Source organism: Cicer arietinum, chromosome 5 (assembly GCF_000331145.2).
Source record: "Cicer arietinum cultivar CDC Frontier isolate Library 1 chromosome 5, Cicar.CDCFrontier_v2.0, whole genome shotgun sequence".
Lineage (NCBI taxonomy): Eukaryota > Viridiplantae > Streptophyta > Magnoliopsida > Fabales > Fabaceae > Cicer > Cicer arietinum.
In genome coordinates, this window is record NC_021164.2 from 75,249,484 (window position 1) to 75,270,239 (window position 20,756).

General features: G+C 27.2%; 3 protein-coding genes across 3 annotated transcripts; all 3 read right to left on the reverse strand.

The window, feature by feature from the left end:
* Window positions 1-2,261: 2,261 nt before the first annotated feature.
* LOC101495016 (small ubiquitin-related modifier 2-like) lies at window positions 2,262-2,570 on the reverse strand. The gene has a single exon (XM_012716155.3). The coding sequence runs from the start codon at window positions 2,568-2,570 to the stop codon at window positions 2,262-2,264; it is 309 nt and encodes a 102-aa protein (XP_012571609.1).
* A 4,163-nt stretch (window positions 2,571-6,733) lies between these two features.
* LOC101494693 (KID-containing protein 1-like) lies at window positions 6,734-8,172 on the reverse strand. Its single transcript, XM_004501179.4, has 2 exons — window positions 7,455-8,172; window positions 6,734-7,364 (listed from the first exon to the last, which is right to left on the reverse strand). Exons 1-2 carry the CDS (start codon window positions 7,748-7,750, stop codon window positions 6,911-6,913), a joined length of 750 nt encoding a protein of 249 aa, XP_004501236.1. The 5' UTR covers window positions 7,751-8,172; the 3' UTR covers window positions 6,734-6,910.
* Window positions 8,173-18,082: 9,910 nt separating this feature from the next.
* LOC101494382 (probable WRKY transcription factor 11) lies at window positions 18,083-19,798 on the reverse strand. The gene is made up of 3 exons (XM_004501178.4): window positions 19,094-19,798; window positions 18,556-18,681; window positions 18,083-18,466 (listed from the first exon to the last, which is right to left on the reverse strand). Exons 1-3 carry the CDS (start codon window positions 19,669-19,671, stop codon window positions 18,277-18,279), a joined length of 894 nt encoding a protein of 297 aa, XP_004501235.1. The 5' UTR covers window positions 19,672-19,798; the 3' UTR covers window positions 18,083-18,276.
* Between the last annotated feature and the right edge of the window lie 958 nt (window positions 19,799-20,756).

Below are 20,756 nucleotides of genomic sequence, written 5' to 3' on the forward strand. Positions count from 1 at the left end.
GTCTTTTTCTCATTTTCATTTTAAAGCTTTTTGAGTTTTTGATTAACCCGATTAAGAATTTTATTCATATATACAAAATCAAGTGAAATATAATATTTAATAGCAAATAAATAAATAATGGCACAATTCCAATTTTATTTTTTATGTTTTAGTTATTTATAAGAATAAGAAGAATAAGAATCGTGCTGATTATAAGTATTTTAGTACTTGTTAAAATAAACAACATAAAAACATCGAGTAAAAAATTTTAATTTTTACGATTCTAAATTTTTAATATTTAGATTATTAATAAATATTCTAACTTTTAGATATTTTTTAATTTATAAATAACAATTTACTCTTACATTTTATCTGTTTGAATCGTTTTTTATGTTTTAAAATATTTACAAAATTTTCAATTTGCCTTTTTACTACTCTTACTAAGGTTCTTTATATTTTAATATATCTATAAATTATCATTTAATGATGGTCACTTGTCATTTAAAATGTCGAGTCGTAAATCTATGTACAATTTTGATTTTAAATGATTTTATTATTAAAATATTCAAAACCTCCCAATTAAAAAATAGTTCAGCCGTAACGCGGTATCCTATGCTAGCTGATGGTAGAAAATGCATAATACTATAATTGTTTACATCCATTTTTCATACTCTATTAAATTCATGTATTTAATTTAAATTATGCTATTATAGTGTCTATCTTTATTAAGTAAATACAATTTAGTTCAAATATTCACAATGTTAAATAATTTTAACAGAATCTCACTAAAGAGTTTTTCTTTTCCTGATCAATCAAAAGATGATTTTGCTTTGATTTAAGATCTTCGTCGAACATTATAATTGAACTACAATGTCGATACAATGAAAAATAATAATGAATGTCATTAAGGTTATAGGACAAAATGACAACAAAGGTTTTAATCATTCCTCGTTGTTCCTAGTTAACGGGATAGCATACCATTGATGATAGTTGATTCACCAACTTGTAATTTAAATATGTTTTAAGAAATAATAATTGTTTGGAAAAATAGTAACACGGTTTCACAATGTAACAAGTTGAGTTATGCCATGCCACAATGATGACAAAAACAACAACTGGTCAGCAGCAACGGCAAAACGATCATTATATTTGTAGGAGGTCGAGTCCTAATAGTGTAATATTAATCTTTCAAGTTTAGAATTACCTTGTTCTCTTAAAATAATATACCATTGATAATCTTTAGACTAAGTTGTATTTATTCAATAAAAGTTAAAATACATTTTTATTCTCTCAAATTTTAAAGTTTAGTGATTTTGATTTCATATTTTATAAATAATACTTTTGACTCTTTAATTTAATTTAATTTTGCAAAAGTTAAATCTCCTTAATTTTGATTTGTTCAACGGTACTTGAAAATGTCTTTTTAATTATAAAATTTCAATTATAATTATTTTAATTATTTAGATTTAAAAAATTAATATTATTTTAAGACTACAAAATTTGAAAAAATTAATTAAAAATTAAAAAAACAGTGTCCTATCTTTCTTCATTGTGTTATTCTTGTTCATTCAAAGTTTTCCATCAATCTTTATCTTTAAAACTAAATCTATAACCTAAAAATTTGAAACTTTGGCAAAACCCCATCAACAATACAACAACAACGTTGAAATTGATTCCTCACATATACAACCAAAAAATTAATGAAGGTTGAATCCTTCTTCCCTTTCCTTTCTTTAACACTTTTATTTACCTCTCTTCTCTTGATTTAGTAAATGAATTTTGGATTAAAGGTTGAATTTGAAGGTTTGATTAGTGTGAGTGATTTTGATTGTTGAGAATGAAGATAGAAACTGAAGATGAAGATTCTTTAGTATTTTTATTCAACTTAGTTAAAATGTATTTTAATTTAACAAATGATAATCGTTATTGGTTAAATGATATTTGAAATATTATTAATATTAAATAATAAAAAAAAACAATATTTATATTAACAACACGTACCACGTCATCTACATGAGCACTTACCAAGTCAAAATCAAATGTATAAATTTTGCCAAAAAAATAATATTTAGAAGTCAAATTTGATATTATCAAATTATAGAAGACAAAATTGCGAAATTTAAAAACTTGAAAAGTGGAAATTGCATTTTAGCCATTAATAATAAAAGGTGCATAATAAAACAATTTAAGCTAGCAAGATAAATTTGATACTAACTTTAAAATAGATTGATAAAAAGTGAAATTAATTGTACTCATAATATATGATAAATATCGGCACTTGTTTAAACAATAGAAACAGAACCAGCTCCAAATTGATGAACCATGGCGTCTATTTCATCGCCATCTTCCATTTTGAGTTCGTCGGGGAAATGCTTTGCAAGGATGCGACGCCCGTCAAACAGAAAAACAATGGAGTCGAACTCCACAGATTGATGATCACAGTATGCATTCATAAGCTTTTTCAGTTGTGTGTTTCTATTGATCTTGAACGACACTTCAATTCCATCCTGACCCTTCACTTTGAGATTGATGTGTGTGCTCTGGAAAATTATCTTCTTATCTTCCTCCTTTTTTACTTCCCCCGACGACATCTCTCTCCGACGGATCTGTTCATTTACAACGAAAATCTGTAACGACGATAACAAGAAATTTGGGACCAGGGAGATGACGAAGAGAATCAATGTTCATGGATTTGAAGAACCCTAACAAATAAATTTGGGGTTTTTGTTTTAGAAAAAAAATTGATAAAAAATAAAATTATTTCACCAGAGATTATATACTTGCTTAAAATGGACAAACAGGTAAGTACCTGAGTTTAAATAAAAAAATAAAAAATAAAAAAAAAACTATGAACAAGATGAGGAACATTCGAAACTTTTAATTAAAAAAGCGTACCGATTTTTCTTTCACAGTTATTTTTCTGCCTTTTATTTTTTTTACTTTTTGCCTTTACTCTCAGGTATAGTAGTTAAGTTAAGACTTCTATATATAGCGGTAAATTAGGGTTTTATTTTTAGAGAAAAAAAAAATCTTTCATTATTATTAATTAGATTAAAAAAGTTTCATTTTTCCTCAGTTTAAAATATGCCTTATTAATAAAATCAGATTTTAATATATTAAAATAAATTAATTACAAAGCTTTCAAATCAAATATATTATTTATCTAATTTTTTGTGTTAATACATCTTGTACTTGAAGAACTATCATAAATGTTTGTGAGAATATCAACAAAAAAAAAAATATCATTTGGATTATTTAAGATAACGATGACACACAATTTTAATTTTGGAAAAACTCTCGAATTAGAGGTTACTCCAATCTTCAAATCCACTTATCTGGAACCATTTCAAATGCGAAATATGATTTTTTAGTATTTAGTTATAGTATTGAAAAAAATGAAAATCATGTTTGCTTAATGGAGATTGTGACATAATTGATGATATTAAACTCCGTACTTCAAAGAAGACGTCACTTTCCTTGTTGGAATTTTACTTCCAATTCTCATTTTACTTTGAAAAGTGTTTACGAACTCTTTTATTTGTGGCAAAATATGATCACAATCTCTTATGGTCCCATTTTTTTAAAATAATATTTGGAATTGAGATGGCTACGTTGGTTATATATATTTTCTTTTAAAATTGGCTCACAATAAACCCCTTACCATGTTGAAAGACAATCTATAAAGATTTTCATAAATATTTGTATGTATTGTTGTGACCGTTCATAAATCACTATGTATGTGTTATGAGACTATGAGAAAGTTAAAGGTTTTTAGAATACTCTCGTTATCCCAAATCATTGAAGTAAATTTTGTAGTATAGGTTTGTATATTTGGTTAAATTGAAATTTATCTAGCAATTATATTGGTTGAGTTCAATCTCAATAAATTACTTTATTTGGTGTGGGTATGTATGAAATTTGTAATGATCACAATAACCTTGTTTTTTCGAGATCATGATTCTTACACAAAACTTTGATTTATAAGGCTCTCAATGTCTCTAATTTAGTTATGATGTAAATGTTGGTTGGACTAAACCTCTTAAAGATTGGTTCAAAGTTAATGTGAAATGTTCCTTTAAAGATTTTTCTGGTAGCTCTTTGTATGGTGGTCTTGTTCAAGATACAAATGGTAAATTTTTCATAGGTTTTTATAGTAGAGATTGTTCTTACTATTCTTTAGTTATTTTTGACGTTTGACAATTAAACACTTATTTAGCTACTTTTTAATTATACTCTAGAACTGTGGTCAATATGATCTAATCAATATCGTCTTCAAATATATATATTTAATTCCTTCACCAAAAAATTATTTATCTTCTTCAACATTAAGATCGAAGAGCTTTAGTCATTCAAGCATTTAGAAAAGTTGATCGGTGTACTGATTGTTTAACTAATAAGAGACATATTTATCGCTCGTTTGATTGGATTGTTGTAGATTCTTCAATTTATGTTTTAAGGATTATTTTTGTTGATGATGTAAAGGATACACACCTATTTATATTGTTTGATTTCATAAATTAATTTACATTTCATCAAAAAAAAAATGAAGTATATTCTCAATTAGTACAAATATCTCAATTATAATTATTTATTTTTAATTTTAATTTTCTCTAAATAAATAGTAATAATTTTCAATTTTTTTCTCAAATCATAATCGAAAGCAGAATATATTGTTTTTTACCGTAGTTTTTTTTTTTTCTTTAGGAATATATTTAAAATACCTGACAACAATTACTAAATAATTATACTTTTATCTCACGAACCAATACACTTTGAATTATTAGTTATAAATTAGTTATTTGATCGTAACAAACATAACATAAAGATTATTTGGATCTTTCATGTTTGTTCACAGACATTTAGATCACATACATAAATAATATACTTTTAATTATTAATTACTTTTATTATCAAATTAATTTATCTACAAATAATAACGTGTTTTTATGTTAATATTTTGCTTTTAATTATTTTAAAATTTTATTTTTATATGTATTGCCAAAAAATACACACACACATATATGTTAATAAAAATTCAACTAACAAAATATGCTAATAAAATATATATGCAATAAAAAAATAAGATAAACATGATGGTTGTATTATTTATGATAAAAAACAAAACATACTTGCACATGTGTCCTTATATCAAAGAAATAATCTTTATGAATTGGAATGTTCGCCTAAAAAATGTTCATGCGACTGGGATATCAATCATATGATTATGCCATTGGTTCTAGTTTTATGAAAAATGGAATACACCTCTGTTTTAAGATTTAAACGCCAAGCCAGCTAGTCTCCTATATTGCTATTTTCGCATTGCAAATGAAATATTATTTTTAGCTAAAGATAAAAATTAAAACAAATCTAAACGGAGGAGAGGAAAGACGAGAGTGAAGAGAAAATAAATACAAATATACTTCGGTTTAAAAGAGAAGGGATTTTGTGTTTGGCATAGGGAGATGGAAGAAATTTTTATATAATTTTTTTTGTTATTTTGATTGATTTTCTGTATTTTAAATCTACCAAAGAAATAACAAAATAAATTTTAAGTGGATTTTTTATTCTCTTTTACAAAAGTTGAATCAATTTTTTTTTGGTTAAATAAATATTTCTATCTACCTCGACGAAACACATTTTTAAATCATTTTTTATATTATTCTTTATACAAAATTACTTTTATGACGAAAATCGTTTGTTATAAATTATAGAAAAATATGATTTTGATATTTAATAATTTAGATAATCATTATATATATATATATATTTGTATTTATAAAACAAATGTTTTGCCCGAAAAATATTCAAAATAAATTTTTAATTAAAATAATTTTAGATTATATTTTTTTCTTTCAAAAACTAGCAAAAGGATAAAAGTTTTTAGTGATTTTTTATTTATTTAAAAAAAGTTATAATTTATAGTAATTAGTTGTAACAAATATATTCTAAATAATAAATAAAAAACTAGTTTAGTCTAAATTATGAAGAACTTTGAAAAAAAATTATATATAATGCAAATGGATCTTATATGAGGACTCTCTTTGTCAATTAGATTAGAGATCTTTTATAAGGGTAAGTAGAAAAGTCAACATGACCCATGTTATCCGCTAAGGCAATAGGCCACAAAGTCATTGCTAATACCAAATACTAATCAACCCAAATAGTTGCGTCACAAAAGAAAGCAACCCAAATAGCAAATGTCTACCAAGATAGATTAAGACTATATACTAAACTCCAAATTCTAATCTAATTAAATTAAACTTCAATTTTTAGTACAGACAACGGGACCACAACTTGATAAATTACAATAGCATGCTTAATAAAGACGTAAATAAAGTCTTCTTTTTTGTTCTAGCACCCGTATCAATAGTCTAAACAAAGGATAGGATAAGATTTGTTCAAGATACGTTCTAACCAACAAGTGACCATAGTTTCATAATTAAGGTGGATGTTGGTAGATAAGCAAGTCATAATCTTTAAAAAAAATTTAACATATATCTGTTAAAAACACAAATAAAAATAACTATATTTTTCAAACACAACTCATTAAATTTTGATATCAAATGAATCCTTGTTATCTTATACTTTTGGAGAATTTTGTGGATCTTCTTTAGAATTTGGGTCAAGAGTTGACCGTAATCCCTTGAAATTTGCCATGAAAGTAATGCCAATAACCATATCCACTCCACTTATGAGGGAAACAAAGAAACAAAAAAGGCAGAAGCTTTCATTACTTTGGTAGACCCACATGATATGCATGGTGTATTCTTAAGAAAATTCATTTAAATTCTTATCCGAAAAATAAAACATAGAAAGATACAAGTTATTCAATATTCAGTAGTAGTAACTTAGTAGTGAATACTAAAAAATTTATTTAACAAAAAAAAAAAAAAGAATAAAAGAAAAAGTCTATGTTAATGTTAATTATTAATTAACGATCATGATCTTCCTCATCATCATGTTCTTGCAGATCTGCAAGAGAAAAACTCCTTGACTTGAAACTTCTCAATCTAAGCCTCATTTCAGCAGCATAGGATTGACGAAACTCCACTTGATCATCTTCTTGTTTCTTATCCTCAGCCAATGAAGAGGAAGAAGAAGACGATGAAGCAGATGGTACTTTTCTAACCTTTTCTTCTTCATCGTTATAATCATAATAATCATCGTCGCCGTCATCGTGATCCTCATTCAATGGCAAAAGAGGCATGGATTTAGGATTAGACCAAGAATAGAAAGCTGATTTTCTTGTAAATTTTGATGCAATTAGAACCCTTCTTCTTTTGTTGAAAGGAGACTCTTGTTTCTGTAATTCCTTCAAAGTGTTCACTTGAGATAGATCTGTGAATGATTTTGATTTTCCTTCAAAATGACTCGATAATCCCCTCCTAATTCACACCAAAATCAAATCAAAGTTAAAAACAATTTTCAATTCTCTAATTAAAAATATGTTAATTAAAAGAGAAAAAGGAACAAACTTGATGGGAAGAGAGTCTTCCAAAGAATCCAAAGAACCCAACCCATTTCTTCCCTTAAACTCGCTTTGAATCTCTTCACCGTTGTCGCTTTCATCATCAGGGGTTCCGATCGACGACGAACTCTCCGGCTCCGGCGAACCGCCGGCGAAAAACTTTGCTGGTCTCGAGATCCGAAAAGTCGCCGGAAGTTCCTCTCGACTGACTTCGTTGAAGAAGAGGTGGGCGTCGGTGTGACCGGACGGTAGCGGAGATGAAGGAACGTCGATGGTGAAAGTGGGACCCACCAAAACCTCCATTTTTAAAAAAAAGAAAGAAAGAATATCTAGTTTATTTGAGAAAAAAAGAAAAAAGAAAACAAGTCCTGAGAAGCAGAAGAGGGTGATTTGATTTGATTACCCTTGTCCTGTTCGTCTTGTCTTTGTTTTGGGGTTCAAAGTGAAATGGGTGTTTGTCATCAATTTCAGAATCAAACAGTAACAATAACCGATTCAACTTTCTATCACTCTATCTCTATGTATGCATGGATCAGATTCGTAGTGTAATAGCCATTAAAAACGATGTTGTTGTTTTTCATATCTATATCTAAATTCAATCGACAGAAAAATGGATATAAATGAAGTGGGTTGTTACTCAAAGTAGTACGATTATATATATTTATAAAATAAATATCAGAAAAGGGATATTCACTACTTTTATGTACTCACTCTATCCGGATTTATCCGTAAATTCAATGTAGACCAAAGATACATCATTTTAATATGTCGTCTAATACTTATTCTATTCTTTTTAAATCAATAATACTAATTTATTTACTAAACCAACTTATGTTAGAATAATCATATAAAATTATTTTGAAGAAATTTAATATATTGAATTTAATAATTAAATCAAGTATATTATTTTAATTTTGTTTATAAAAAAAAAGAAAAAATGCACAATTCACGTAATTTAATTTTATATTAAATCCAATAGAAAGTAAATAAATAGTAATTTCTTTAGAAAACAATTATAATTTATGTATACTTGACAAAATAATTAATTTATAATGGACTTATGCAAATTTATTTTACTCCGTTGATATATAGCTATTATACTCTTAAATAATTGTTCTTATTTAAAAACATATTTCTTTCATTTAATAATAAATTTTAATGAAAAAATTATCTTATAAAAAATTATTTTTATATTGATAATAATAATAATAAATGTATTAATAATTGAAATGAATTGTTTTTTTTCAATACCTAAGGAAAAATTGTGATATTCAGAGAGAGTATATATTTACTCAATTTTAAAATATAGAAAAAAAGTATGCAAATTTTAAAGAAAATAGATAAGTTTATTTGAACACATTTTATATTTATGTTTAGGGATGGTACCTAAAAAAAAGCGCTGAGGGTGACGGGAAAGAGCGAAGGATTTGACACGTTATTATGACGTGGCAAAAACGTAGCAGCACCGATAAATCCGTGTACCTTGTTGAATTCATGATGGTTGGGTAGGGCGTGTCTCATTTCAATCTCATACTTATCCTAATCACTAATGCATGCTTCCTTTTATTATGTCAGATCAACTGCGTGCTTCCTTCTTTACCAATTTTATTTTTACGGATATTTCTTTTTCTTTTATAAAGATAACTACATTCGCACCGGTCTTAACTTTTTAATTCAAGATGTCTTCAATGTATACTTTTTTATATTATATTATCATTTTTTATTAGCTGTATTATATTTTTTTAACTTTTGTATACATAATATTAAAAAGGCATTAATTTTAAAAAAGTTTTTTAATTGTAAAATTTATTTAATGTATAATTTTAATAATAAATTTCAATTATTCTTAATTTTATTTAAAATATAAAAATTAAGTATATATTTCTTATTATGTATTTTTGTTATATTTATCAATAATAAATATTTAATTAATAATACTATTAAAAATTGATTAATAACAAATGTATTTTTTATATTTTTTCTGCATTAATAATAAATATTTATTTTATAATTATTTTTTATATTTATTCGTAATAAATATTTATTAAGAAAATAATCGTAGTGGAATATACTCTTAAAGTTGTTTGCGACCTGATTTGAACCTGTTTTGAGGTAACCAAACTCCTATTAAAGTATTTATCATTTTTTTTTCACAAATTTTGGTCAGTTGGAGATAATTAAATTTAAATTATATTCGACATTAAATATAGATATTTATATTAATGAAAATTCAAATTCATATCCACCCCTTTAGTGTCAAATATTTTACACTTGTGGTAACACGCTAAGATTATTGATAATACTAATAATACAACGTACTTGTATTAAACGTAAATTTTGTAGTTGTTAATGTATGTACTAGGCGATAAGAATCCCCCAATATTAAATGAACCCCATTTCAATAGATAATAAAATATGAGTGGGGAGATTAAGATAGATAGAAAAAGGGATAGGCATACTAGGTGTTTGATTATTATTTTTTGAAAAGATTAGGTGTTTGATTTTTAATTCAATAAACAAGGAAGACCTAGAAAGAGTAACAAACCTAAAAAAATCCCATCAGCTATCTATGAATATCACATTCGCATTATTGGCAGACAGATATTCCAATATAAGGAAATTTAATTATTAATTAAATGGTTATAAATAATAGGATGAAATGAATATGAACGGAGAAAACAAGGTCAACGTGAGGAGTGACCAGTGATTGTTGTTCTTGCACTAACCTACCTATTTTGCAAATTGCGATTGCAGACCAACCTTATCTCTTTGGATAAAGTAATTTAATTTAATTTAATTAATCAATCATGCACTCCAATACCATATTTTGTGCAAGGGTCTTTCCATCGAATAAAGCCACTGCTTGCTTAGGTAAACAACTTGTAATTCTAAAGTATGACGAAACGTGATGTACATAGAACTTTTTTTTATAAGCGTTAAATAAATATTTTGTCCGGTAAAGTCTCACTATTTTACGTTTAATTTTTATAATTTTTTAATCAATTTTTAATTTCTTAAATATCTTACTTTTTGTTTTTAATTTAAATCAATTATAATGTGTCATTTAATTTATTTTTATTTTATGCAGTAATATTTATGACATACTTAACAATTTGTGTCTAAAAAAATTAAATTTTTTAAGAAATAATGAATTAAATATAATTTCTTTTTTAACTTTTTATGTTTAAAAATTAATATGTAATTTTTCAATTGTTAAAAATAGTAATTTTTAATAATGTCTAAAGTACAAAAAATACACATTAATTACTATAAAATTAGGAACAAAAAATAAAAATAAAAATTATTTGAAGACTAAAAGTTGATTAAATTTATTAAAAAAACTAAAATCAAAATAGTGAGTTTTTATATGATCTACAAATTTATTTAAATTTTTTTTTATAATATAGTATAATTTTTTTTTTGTTGAGATCTCTAATAAATAGCCCTCCCATCAAAGTATTATTATCAATAAAAATAACTATTTTCAAGGTTATTAAAACAATTGATTAAGTCTAATTATTTTTTTAGATTTTATGTCAAATATAATTCAAATTTATCAAATTATTTACTTGAATGTGAAATATTTAACTACCACAATTAAATATTTTATTTATTAAAATATAAGTATAATAAAAATAACTTCATTAAACGAGTCAAAAAGAGTTAACTTTTATTTATAATAATGACTAGAAGAATTATACTTATAAACACATGGCTAGACAAATCAAATTCAAAAATTTATTATATTATTAACAAAAATCCTAGGGCTTTGTTGTTCGGGTGACTTTTGATTTTCTATTATGAAATATTCAAAAACAAAAATCAATTTCAGTTTTGAGTTTTAAATTTCAAATTTCAATTATGAATTGTAATTCTTAGTTGAGTTTCAATTTTTATTTGATTTGAATTGAATCACTTTCTTAATCCTACTCATTATAAATTCACCAAACACTAAAATTTATTGACACGTAAAAATAATATTAAAATTTTATTTTAAAATAATAGTTGAAAGTGTTAGTCGTAGAAAATAACTATCATAGTAGTGATTAGTTGTCTAATCCAGTGACATCAGTCAAAAGAGACAATTGATAGTTGGAGGTGATGGTCAGAGTGTGAGTGATAACGAATGTAGTGCTGAACAGTGGTGGAAAATGATGGTTAGAAGTGGGTGGTGGTTGTTAGAGGTAGTGGCGGGTGTAGGAGATGGTTGCCGATGGTCGAGGATTGTGGTTGCGGTTGTTAGAGGTGGGTAGTCAATGGTATTGGCAATGGTTAGAGGTGGGTGGGTGGTGATGATGGAGGAGGTAGTGACTGGTGGCGGTGGCGGTGGCCGGTGGTGGCTTTGTTAAAAATGGCTGATGATGTTGGTGGTGACCGAAGGTGGATGGTTAAAGATGGTTGTCGGTGATGGTAGTCGATAGTTGTTGCAGTGATGTTTATATTTAAATATGGCAACATGTTAATTTTAAAATAAAAATAATAATTAAAAAATTTATTTTTTAATTTTGAATTTAAAAAAAAAACTATTTTAAAATTAAGTAAAAAAACAAACTTAGTTCTATTTTACTCAAATATGTTTTATTTTTAAAATTGACTTTTAATATAAAAATAAAAAACTTAATACCTCCCTGAACGAGTCTTAAATTTCTTAGATGATATCTATTGAGATTTCAATTATTTGACGTATAAACAAAAATTATTATGTCACCAAATTGTAGGTTCTATTCAATAGTCGAATAACAATCACACGTACCATTCTAGGAAGGATTTGCAACGACCTTTGAAGGATTTTGGAATTTAATGTACCCACAATCATTAAGTTAAACTATATTTTATGTTATTTTTTGAAAAATAAAATAGCTATTATCTAAATATTAGTATTGTTAAATTAAATTTTATATATCTAAATTCGAATTTTAAATTTTATAGAATTAATTTTAGTGATATTTATTATATTTATTATATTTTTTATTAAAAAAAAACAAATGATACTGATGTAAATCCAAAAAGAGACCACCACACAATACAAGAAGGAGGATAACTAATCCAGGTTGAGTTGGGCTCCACAAGGGCCCATGTTATGTTCCTTGCATTTTATTGTGTTTGGGTTTTATTTTTCATGTATGAGCAAGATATATCATGTTGGTCCTCAAGTCTATAATACCATATTTTAGAAGTATTATTCGTTTTGTATTTTGTATAAATTCTCACAGTTTTGTCTTCTATAATTGCAAGTAATGTTCTAAAATAATATGAATATCATACAAAAAAGATGTATAGGATTAGACATAGATAATAGATCAAATAAAAATTTGTTTTTTTTTTTATTGATGGTGAATCGCTAAAATTCTCGACAATAATGACGCTCTAAGGTGACAGAGTATTTGTATACACTTTGATATCGAAATCATTAAAATGGCTCTTAAATAACATGGAGGAGATATATTGAGCTTTGGTAAGTCAAAAGTCCACCCTCGAATTTTTTTATCATATTAAAATCATTAAAAAAAGTTTAAGTTGTTCAACATAGTGAGTCGACAAAATGTACTATTTAGATCATATTAGCTCGCACCAGGCTTATGTATTTCTTAGGTTGGGCCAAAAAAACTCAAATGAAAAATTTAGCATAAATATTACTTTCAATCTCAACCCATTGAGGTTACACACTTTCGAGTTGATTAGATTTATACAAAACTATTAATTTATATTTAAAAAATTAATTTAAAGTTATACACTATCAATATAAAATTATTTTTACACTAACAATGGATTACAATTGCATAACTTCTAATTAATCGAACAAAAAATTATAACAAGAACAACTTGATATGGAAAGAACATGATAACAAAACACACAATCTACTTCCTAACATTTGACTAAAAAAAAAATTTACTTCCTAACATAGCTGAAATGAGTCAATACTACCCCATAACTTAACCAACACATCCACACCAATTTCTTAACACTGAATAAGGTTCCAACTTCCTTTCCTTGCACGACTTATTGCACCCACACCGTTGTTTATATTTTTGTTTTCAACTAATCGAAACAACGAATATGATGTAGAGATGGACAAGCGAAAGAGAAAAAAGAAAAAGAGGGAGAATTGAGAGAATTTGAAACACTTTAATATTTTAGTTTTTAAATATTGTTTTAAAGAATAAAATTAAAGAAAAAAATTATTTAAGAGTCTTGTTTCTTTTAAAGAATAAAACACCGTTTAATTATTTTCCTCTTTTATTTTAAAAAATATAATATTAAAAGTAGTTTTACAAAACAGTTTTAAAAAATAAGAAATTAAAACAATTTTTTTAGTTTTTAAAATTTAAAAAAATCAAATAGAGTTGTTGAGATAAACTAAAATAGAGTTCTTGAAGATATTATTTTGTCACAATATTAGTCCTATTTATAGACACAAGACATTTACTAATTAAATTAGTTTAATATTCATAACATTCTTATTTGAATGTCCATCGAGAATATGCATCATTGAAACCTTATTAAAAAACTTAGTGAAGGAAAAAGAGTACAACATCTTTTTGTGAATTCCATGATACATTTATTTCTCCTCCTTAACCATACAAATATCTATGACACAACAAAGACCAAGATTTGGTATTAGTTGTTAGAAGATTTTATTTGTAAATGACTTTGTGAAAATATCTTCAAGATTATCACAAGAACAAATTTGTTGAATGCTTATCTCACCACTCTTCTACAAATTTGTTTGATCTCCTTTAATATAGTATTATTCAAAATAATTGCATGTGAGATTATTTTATAGAAACCTTGCAATAATCTTTTCTATAAGCAAAACCATTAATCCCTTATATTTGTTGAATCACATGATTCAACCAAAATACATTATTAGGTTTGTTTCACATATCTCCATTAAATTGTTGTACTTCATCATGCAAGCAAATATCTTCATTTGTGATATTTACTATTATGAGAATTATACAAATAACTTGTATATCTAATATAACAAAGTATATTTGTTGTTCCATATGTAAAGAAGTTCACTTGACTAGTAGATTAACAACATATAATATTTAACAAAAATAATTAGTAAGATACAATATTATTTAATTATACTAATAAGTGGTACTTCATGGCCAAGTAGAAATCATCATTTTCTCTGGCTCTAAAAAGATATTTGTCCACCATTGACGATCTTACAATATTCAAAACTAATTTTATTTGTTCATATATAACCATTTTGGAGCATTTGCTATAAAAGCTTCAAAACTTACATTTTTTTTTCAAATAATTATTTTGTAATCTCAAACAAATATTTTCCTCAAAATACTTGAAAATGATGGTTTTTCCATATCTTAATTTAGCAAATATTCGCACAAGAATATTGCACAATGGTCCATCTATATTGTTTGAGTACGTAAAGAAACTTACTCATTTTGATCAAGACATCTCTTCTATAGTTTGAATTGTATGTCCCCCATAAATTAAATCTTTTGGAGAGTTTCTTATAATAATCACTATAAAGTGAGTCATACAAATACGTTGTAATATATCTTTTATATAAATCGAGTCTTTTATGGTTATTAACTTTAATCAAGTGTGAAAAGGTTATTGAATTCACTTTAGGCGAATATGTATTTCTTCAGTCTCATGTTCTTATCACGCGAAGATTCAACCATAGCTAATGAGCTTTACATTTTCAAATATGCGAACTACAAGTCTTAAAGTTTTTGCAGTATGCGTCGAGTATAATTTAACTTCAATTGTTTTTTTTTTAAAGAATTTATTCGTATATAGTCTATAATAGACTTTAGTTCATGATCATCATTATATTGATCACATATAGGGTATATTATATGCAAAAACGACATCAATGTTAACTTCACATCGGTTTTATTGTATTCTATTAGTGACTATATAATAGATTTAACTTTGTGCAATTTCCTAAAAACACTTTGTGCAATCCTTCTGGGATTAATGGATGTGGAACTCTTTTGAAATTCATTGAGAATTAATATTATTCGACTGATTTATTATGTAATTCATTGAAAGTAAATAAATATGATATATATAAAAAAGAAACATGATACATAGATAATTAACATGAAAACTATGAAATATATATACATTAGATTTAATCTTAGAGAACTTTGTGGAGGTAACATGTTGCGAACTAATCGAAAGAGAGAATAAAGGAGAGTAAATAATATTTTTATGTTATTATCTCGTTTTTGTTACAACGTTAACTCTATTTATAGGGGATAAAAAGTAACATTCACTAATCGACCTAGCCCAATATTTATAACAATTTTTACATTTTTTGGTTTTATTTTATATTTGTTTAATTATTTTTAGTTTATCATTAATAATAATAAGTTTGGGTCGTGGGCGACGACGAATGAACTGATACAAGATAAAATATGTGGCCCTATAACTTTTTCTTTTGTCTCGGCAATGTGTTCTTTTAGAGTTAGATTGTGTACCCGACAATTAACTTTCTACCACTACTTTATAATCTTTATATTTTAACATCTAAAATGCTCATAATTAAATAGTAAAAATTAAAATATCTTGATTATACCTCTACATTTTTAAATTTATTAAAAAGTAATTTTAATGAAAATTTCTGGTAATTATATTTCATTAATGAAAATTTTGAAAATCAAATTTATAGGAGTTATTGTCAAATGTAAATTTGAATTTTTCGATAGTTGCTTTTAATTGAAGATTTCATTTTCGAAATTCCCGTTATTCAAATATATCTTCTAGAAAATTCAAATTTTAAGTTGAAAATAACTCCTGAAAAATTCATTTTTCAAATTTGCGCTATTGAAATATAACTTAAGTTTTATTAGGAATAAATTTTTGGGTGAGTTTTTTTTTTCTTTAGTTTTTGTTTGTTTATATTTTTGCATTCATTTTTTTTCTCACTAAGAACTAGAGGAGCAATAAAACACAGTAGAATATTATCGAATTCGACCTCATACACAATCTTATAGGAGAACCACTGTTGAAAAAAAGGAGAAAGAGGAACAAATAGATGCAATAAAGAGGATAATTATTATATTATGTGTGAGTTTTAGCAGGAGGGGCAGCAAGATCCTGCGTTTGAAAATCATAAAAAGCATGTTCAAAAGGAGCATGAGCAGGAGGAGAGGCAGACTTACATGCATTAGAAACCCAACCAACCTCTTTTTCTTGAAGGTCGTTTCGATCTTTCCGTCCTTAAGGACTATAAGCACCACATTGCAGCTAGAATGTGAAATTGACATGTTAGTAATTTTGTTATTTTATTACATAGTATAGTATAACATAATATATATAGTTTAATATATTTTTTTTATAGTTTATTATAGGGCCCGACAATTACCATGTGCAACCAAAACATTAGCACAAATTCTCTAATTAAAGAGTGTTTCAAATAAATATTTTATGTTATAATATTGAATCGTGATGTTAGGGTGTTTTGATTTATTGATTTTATGAATTCAATTTATTTAAAATAATTGATTTAGTGATTTATTATTGTTTAACTTGATGGTAGTGAAAATGGTCCAATGATAAAATGTCTCAAAGACTAATTAGGAAAGAGAAAAAAAAACTGAAATTCATATAGAAAATTTCAAACTTTGAAATTTTTTGTAGAGTAAAATTTATTACTGAAAATTTCAAAACTTAATTTTTTAATGAGTTATTAACTACCAAAACACAAATTACTCCACCAGAAATTTAAAAAATACAATATCCGATAGTATTACGTCCTATACCTGATTTTTAGAAGAAAAAAAGTGGAAGTACCAATTTTTTTGGTGAGAATATGATTTTAGAACAATTTTTTTATCTTGAATGACGGTAAATGAAAGAGGTAAAAAAGATATTTTGGCAGATGTACTATATTAACTAATGCTCTTAAATATAAATAATAAATATTTTTATAAATTTGATAAATTTTCTAATCTCACTACTTTGAACAAAAAAACTATTATTCTCACTCTTTTTAGTATCAAAAGTGTAGCTTTTTTTCTTCTTCAAAACTATCAAATTTGTAGCTGAATAAAACATCCTGGACAGTGGGCAGGATGTTTGAACATTTGCAAGGCCCACGACAATCTTTGGGCTCCAACATAGGAAGTTTAGGACGCATCCGAATTTTTGACTTTACAAGTTACAACATTTGGGCTTTATTTTATGGTGAAGGTTAATGTAGACAACTTTCATGTAATTTACTATGAATCAGCGTTTAAAAATAATAAATCATATGAAATTTCAATGAGCATTGACGACGACACTCCCACTATTTTTCTGTGTTTGTAGGGAAGTGAGAGACATGTGGATTGAAATTTATGTATAAAGCAAGAGATGAGAAATGAATTTGCGTAAGTCGTTACAATTGGTTGTGGGTTTAGAAAATTCAACCAACGGATAACTAATTGAAGGTTAGAGGGTTGAAAGTTCTATGTATAAAAGATTTAGTTTCACTTGGTAATCTTTCTTTACATTTATTTTTATGATAAACAAAATTATTTCGCGCAAATTGTTATTTTAAAAAGTTTCAGTTGCAACAAATATTTTAGAATAAACAATAAATCATAACATAAAATTACTAATCAATAAACAACGTACCATCGGGTAAGACTGTTATGGGAAAAGAATAGTTAAGATTCTCTACCATATAATAATAGTAGTAGTAGAAATATAGTATTAATATAATTTTCCCCAATCAGACCAGATTTACATTGCAACTAGTAACTAACTACTAGCGTCTAAAGCAACTTAACTACCACCCCGATTCCAATTCAAGTCTCTTTTTCCAATACATAAAAAAAAAAAAATTCCAATATTCCCTTTTTCAATTTCCACCTAACGTTGACTCGAATACCAAACCCACAGTCCCAGAAATATTCTCCTGCATCGCGGTCTGAATCTCATGTCTATGCTCCCCTTCGTACGTTACAATCAGCATCGTAGGATCATCAATAGCCCGCTCCACGTGTTTCCTCGCTGGACACCCTCGCACTGTACTGCACTTATAATACCCACTGAAACAAATAAACAAAATCAACGTCAATAAACACCTCTTTGACTAAAGTCAAAATAAATCAACGGCCATAAATCACACATCACTCACCGTGGATACGGTGATCCCTTTATCGGTTTCTGGCCGTATTTCCTCCACGAATACTCGTCCGGCGGAATATCAGCGATCTTCGAACTAACCGCGGGAACTCTTACCGTTCTCTTCACACGATTTTTCCTGAAAATAAATAAAAAGAAAACGTTATAATGCGCCGCTACAGCTAACATATATCATGTGTTATGTTTACTAGTCAGCAGTCAAAAGCATAATAATAACTAAAGGACAAATATCGACAGAGTGGGGAACAGGGTTCTGTTTGGGAAGTTTGATTTTCTTTGTATTTTTTCAAAGAAAGTATTTCCAAAAATTCGTTTGTTGACAAACGCGGCACATGACAAAACCATGTTTCGCTTTCACGCGTGCCGTGACCATTTACTAATAACAACTTTAACTTCACAACTACCGAAATCGTTGACTATCATAAAAGATTCGTTTCTTCACCCACTACGCGACTGAGCCACTCGTGACTCGTTAAAAATTGTGGAATTAAGGAATTATTATATGGTGTGACGCGGGTGTACGGGTGTACCTTTTCTTGGTGCAGTGGCATTTGTTGGAACCGGAGCGTTTCCCGGAGACGTCGTCGGAGTGATCATGACATCTAATTTTCAACGACGATGATGAAAGAGGCGGTTTCCCAGCGGAGACGGCGGGTGTGAGGAAGAGAGACGAACCTAGTTTGCCGTTGGAAACGCTGCCGTCCCCGGTGATGGCGGAGGACACGAACGAGGAGTTAGATGAAACGCTGAAGGTTTCTTTGGTGGATTCGAGATTTAAAGAGTTAGGGTTATATCTCAAAATGTTAGGTTTAGTGAAATCGAGAGTTAATGTCTGGTTCTGAGGCTGAGGATTTTGAAATTGAACCGGCGGCGGCGGCGGGAGTGGTACCGGAGCGCGGCGGAAGCGGGCGTGGCCGGTACGGTTAATAGAAGAGATGAGATTTTTGAATTTGGAAACGGTTTCGTTGGTGAGATCGGAGTGTAGATGAGAGGGTTGGTTGGAGAGAAGATTGACGAGGTTTTGCATTGACTTTAATCCCTCTGAAGCAGCTTCTTGTAATGCTTTCTGTTCATTCAATTTTGGGAATTTGATTAACTCTAATGTCATATTTTACTAAATAGAGAAGAGTTAGGTTTAGATTTATGAATCAAAATAACAATGTCATGGAATGAAGAATAAGTTAGTTTATGTTTGATCGGAAAGGAAAGTAAAGACTAGTAAGAAAAATGGTGAATATGGGTGAGATTAATTATATATAGACGTGAGAGAGTCAAAAAGTATTTATTTATTTTCTTTTTATTGTGCTCGATCGAAGGGATGAGATTAGTTTGAAGATTTGTGAACGGTAACCGATATGAGTCATGAGTACGTTCAACGTTGAAAGTGGGTCCATCATTCTATTTTCTCAGCGTTGAATTCAATTGAATACAAAGAAACGGAATCTAGAAAATCAATTACGATATTGTCAAAGGAAACAAAATCACTTACGAGTAATTTGATTTCTCAACGCGTGAGTTTAATTGGATTAAATGTAATTTTCAACTCTCTTTTTTTATTTTTATTTTTCGAAAATAAGTAATTTGGTGCACATAAAATTTTGCTCTTCGTGGAAAATTGATAAACTAAGTAAAAATATATTTGAAACATTTAATTACTAGTTGTTTAACGTCAAGTTTAGTAAAAAAATGTTAAATTCAACTTTTAATCTTATATGTTTAATTGTATCTTAAATATAAATTCTTTTTTTTAAATTATGTCATTTAAGTGGTACATATTAACAACCTTAGCATTTATAATATAGTTTGTCTGCAAAAATGTTATTTTTTGTTAGTGCTATTAAAAAAGTGATATATTGTCATTATAATATTGACATGTACATAATGGTTCTAATTTGACAAATTATAAAAGCAAACAATTTTTAGATTGGTCTTTGGAAAAATAGTCCTCCAAGTTTAAATTTGCTTTGGCAGAAGTTCAATTTTCATTTTTACCTCTTTATCATTATTTTGAGGGGGATTGAGTGGAAGAATAAGATGGTGAAAAGAAAAATAATGAATACTGAAACTAAGTAATGTATATTTTGTTTTCAAAACTTAAAAATTTAAAAAATCCATTTGAAAATTATTTATTTCTATAAATTTTCATGTCATTATTATTCTAACGCCACGTGACATTTTTTTAATTGAACTAAT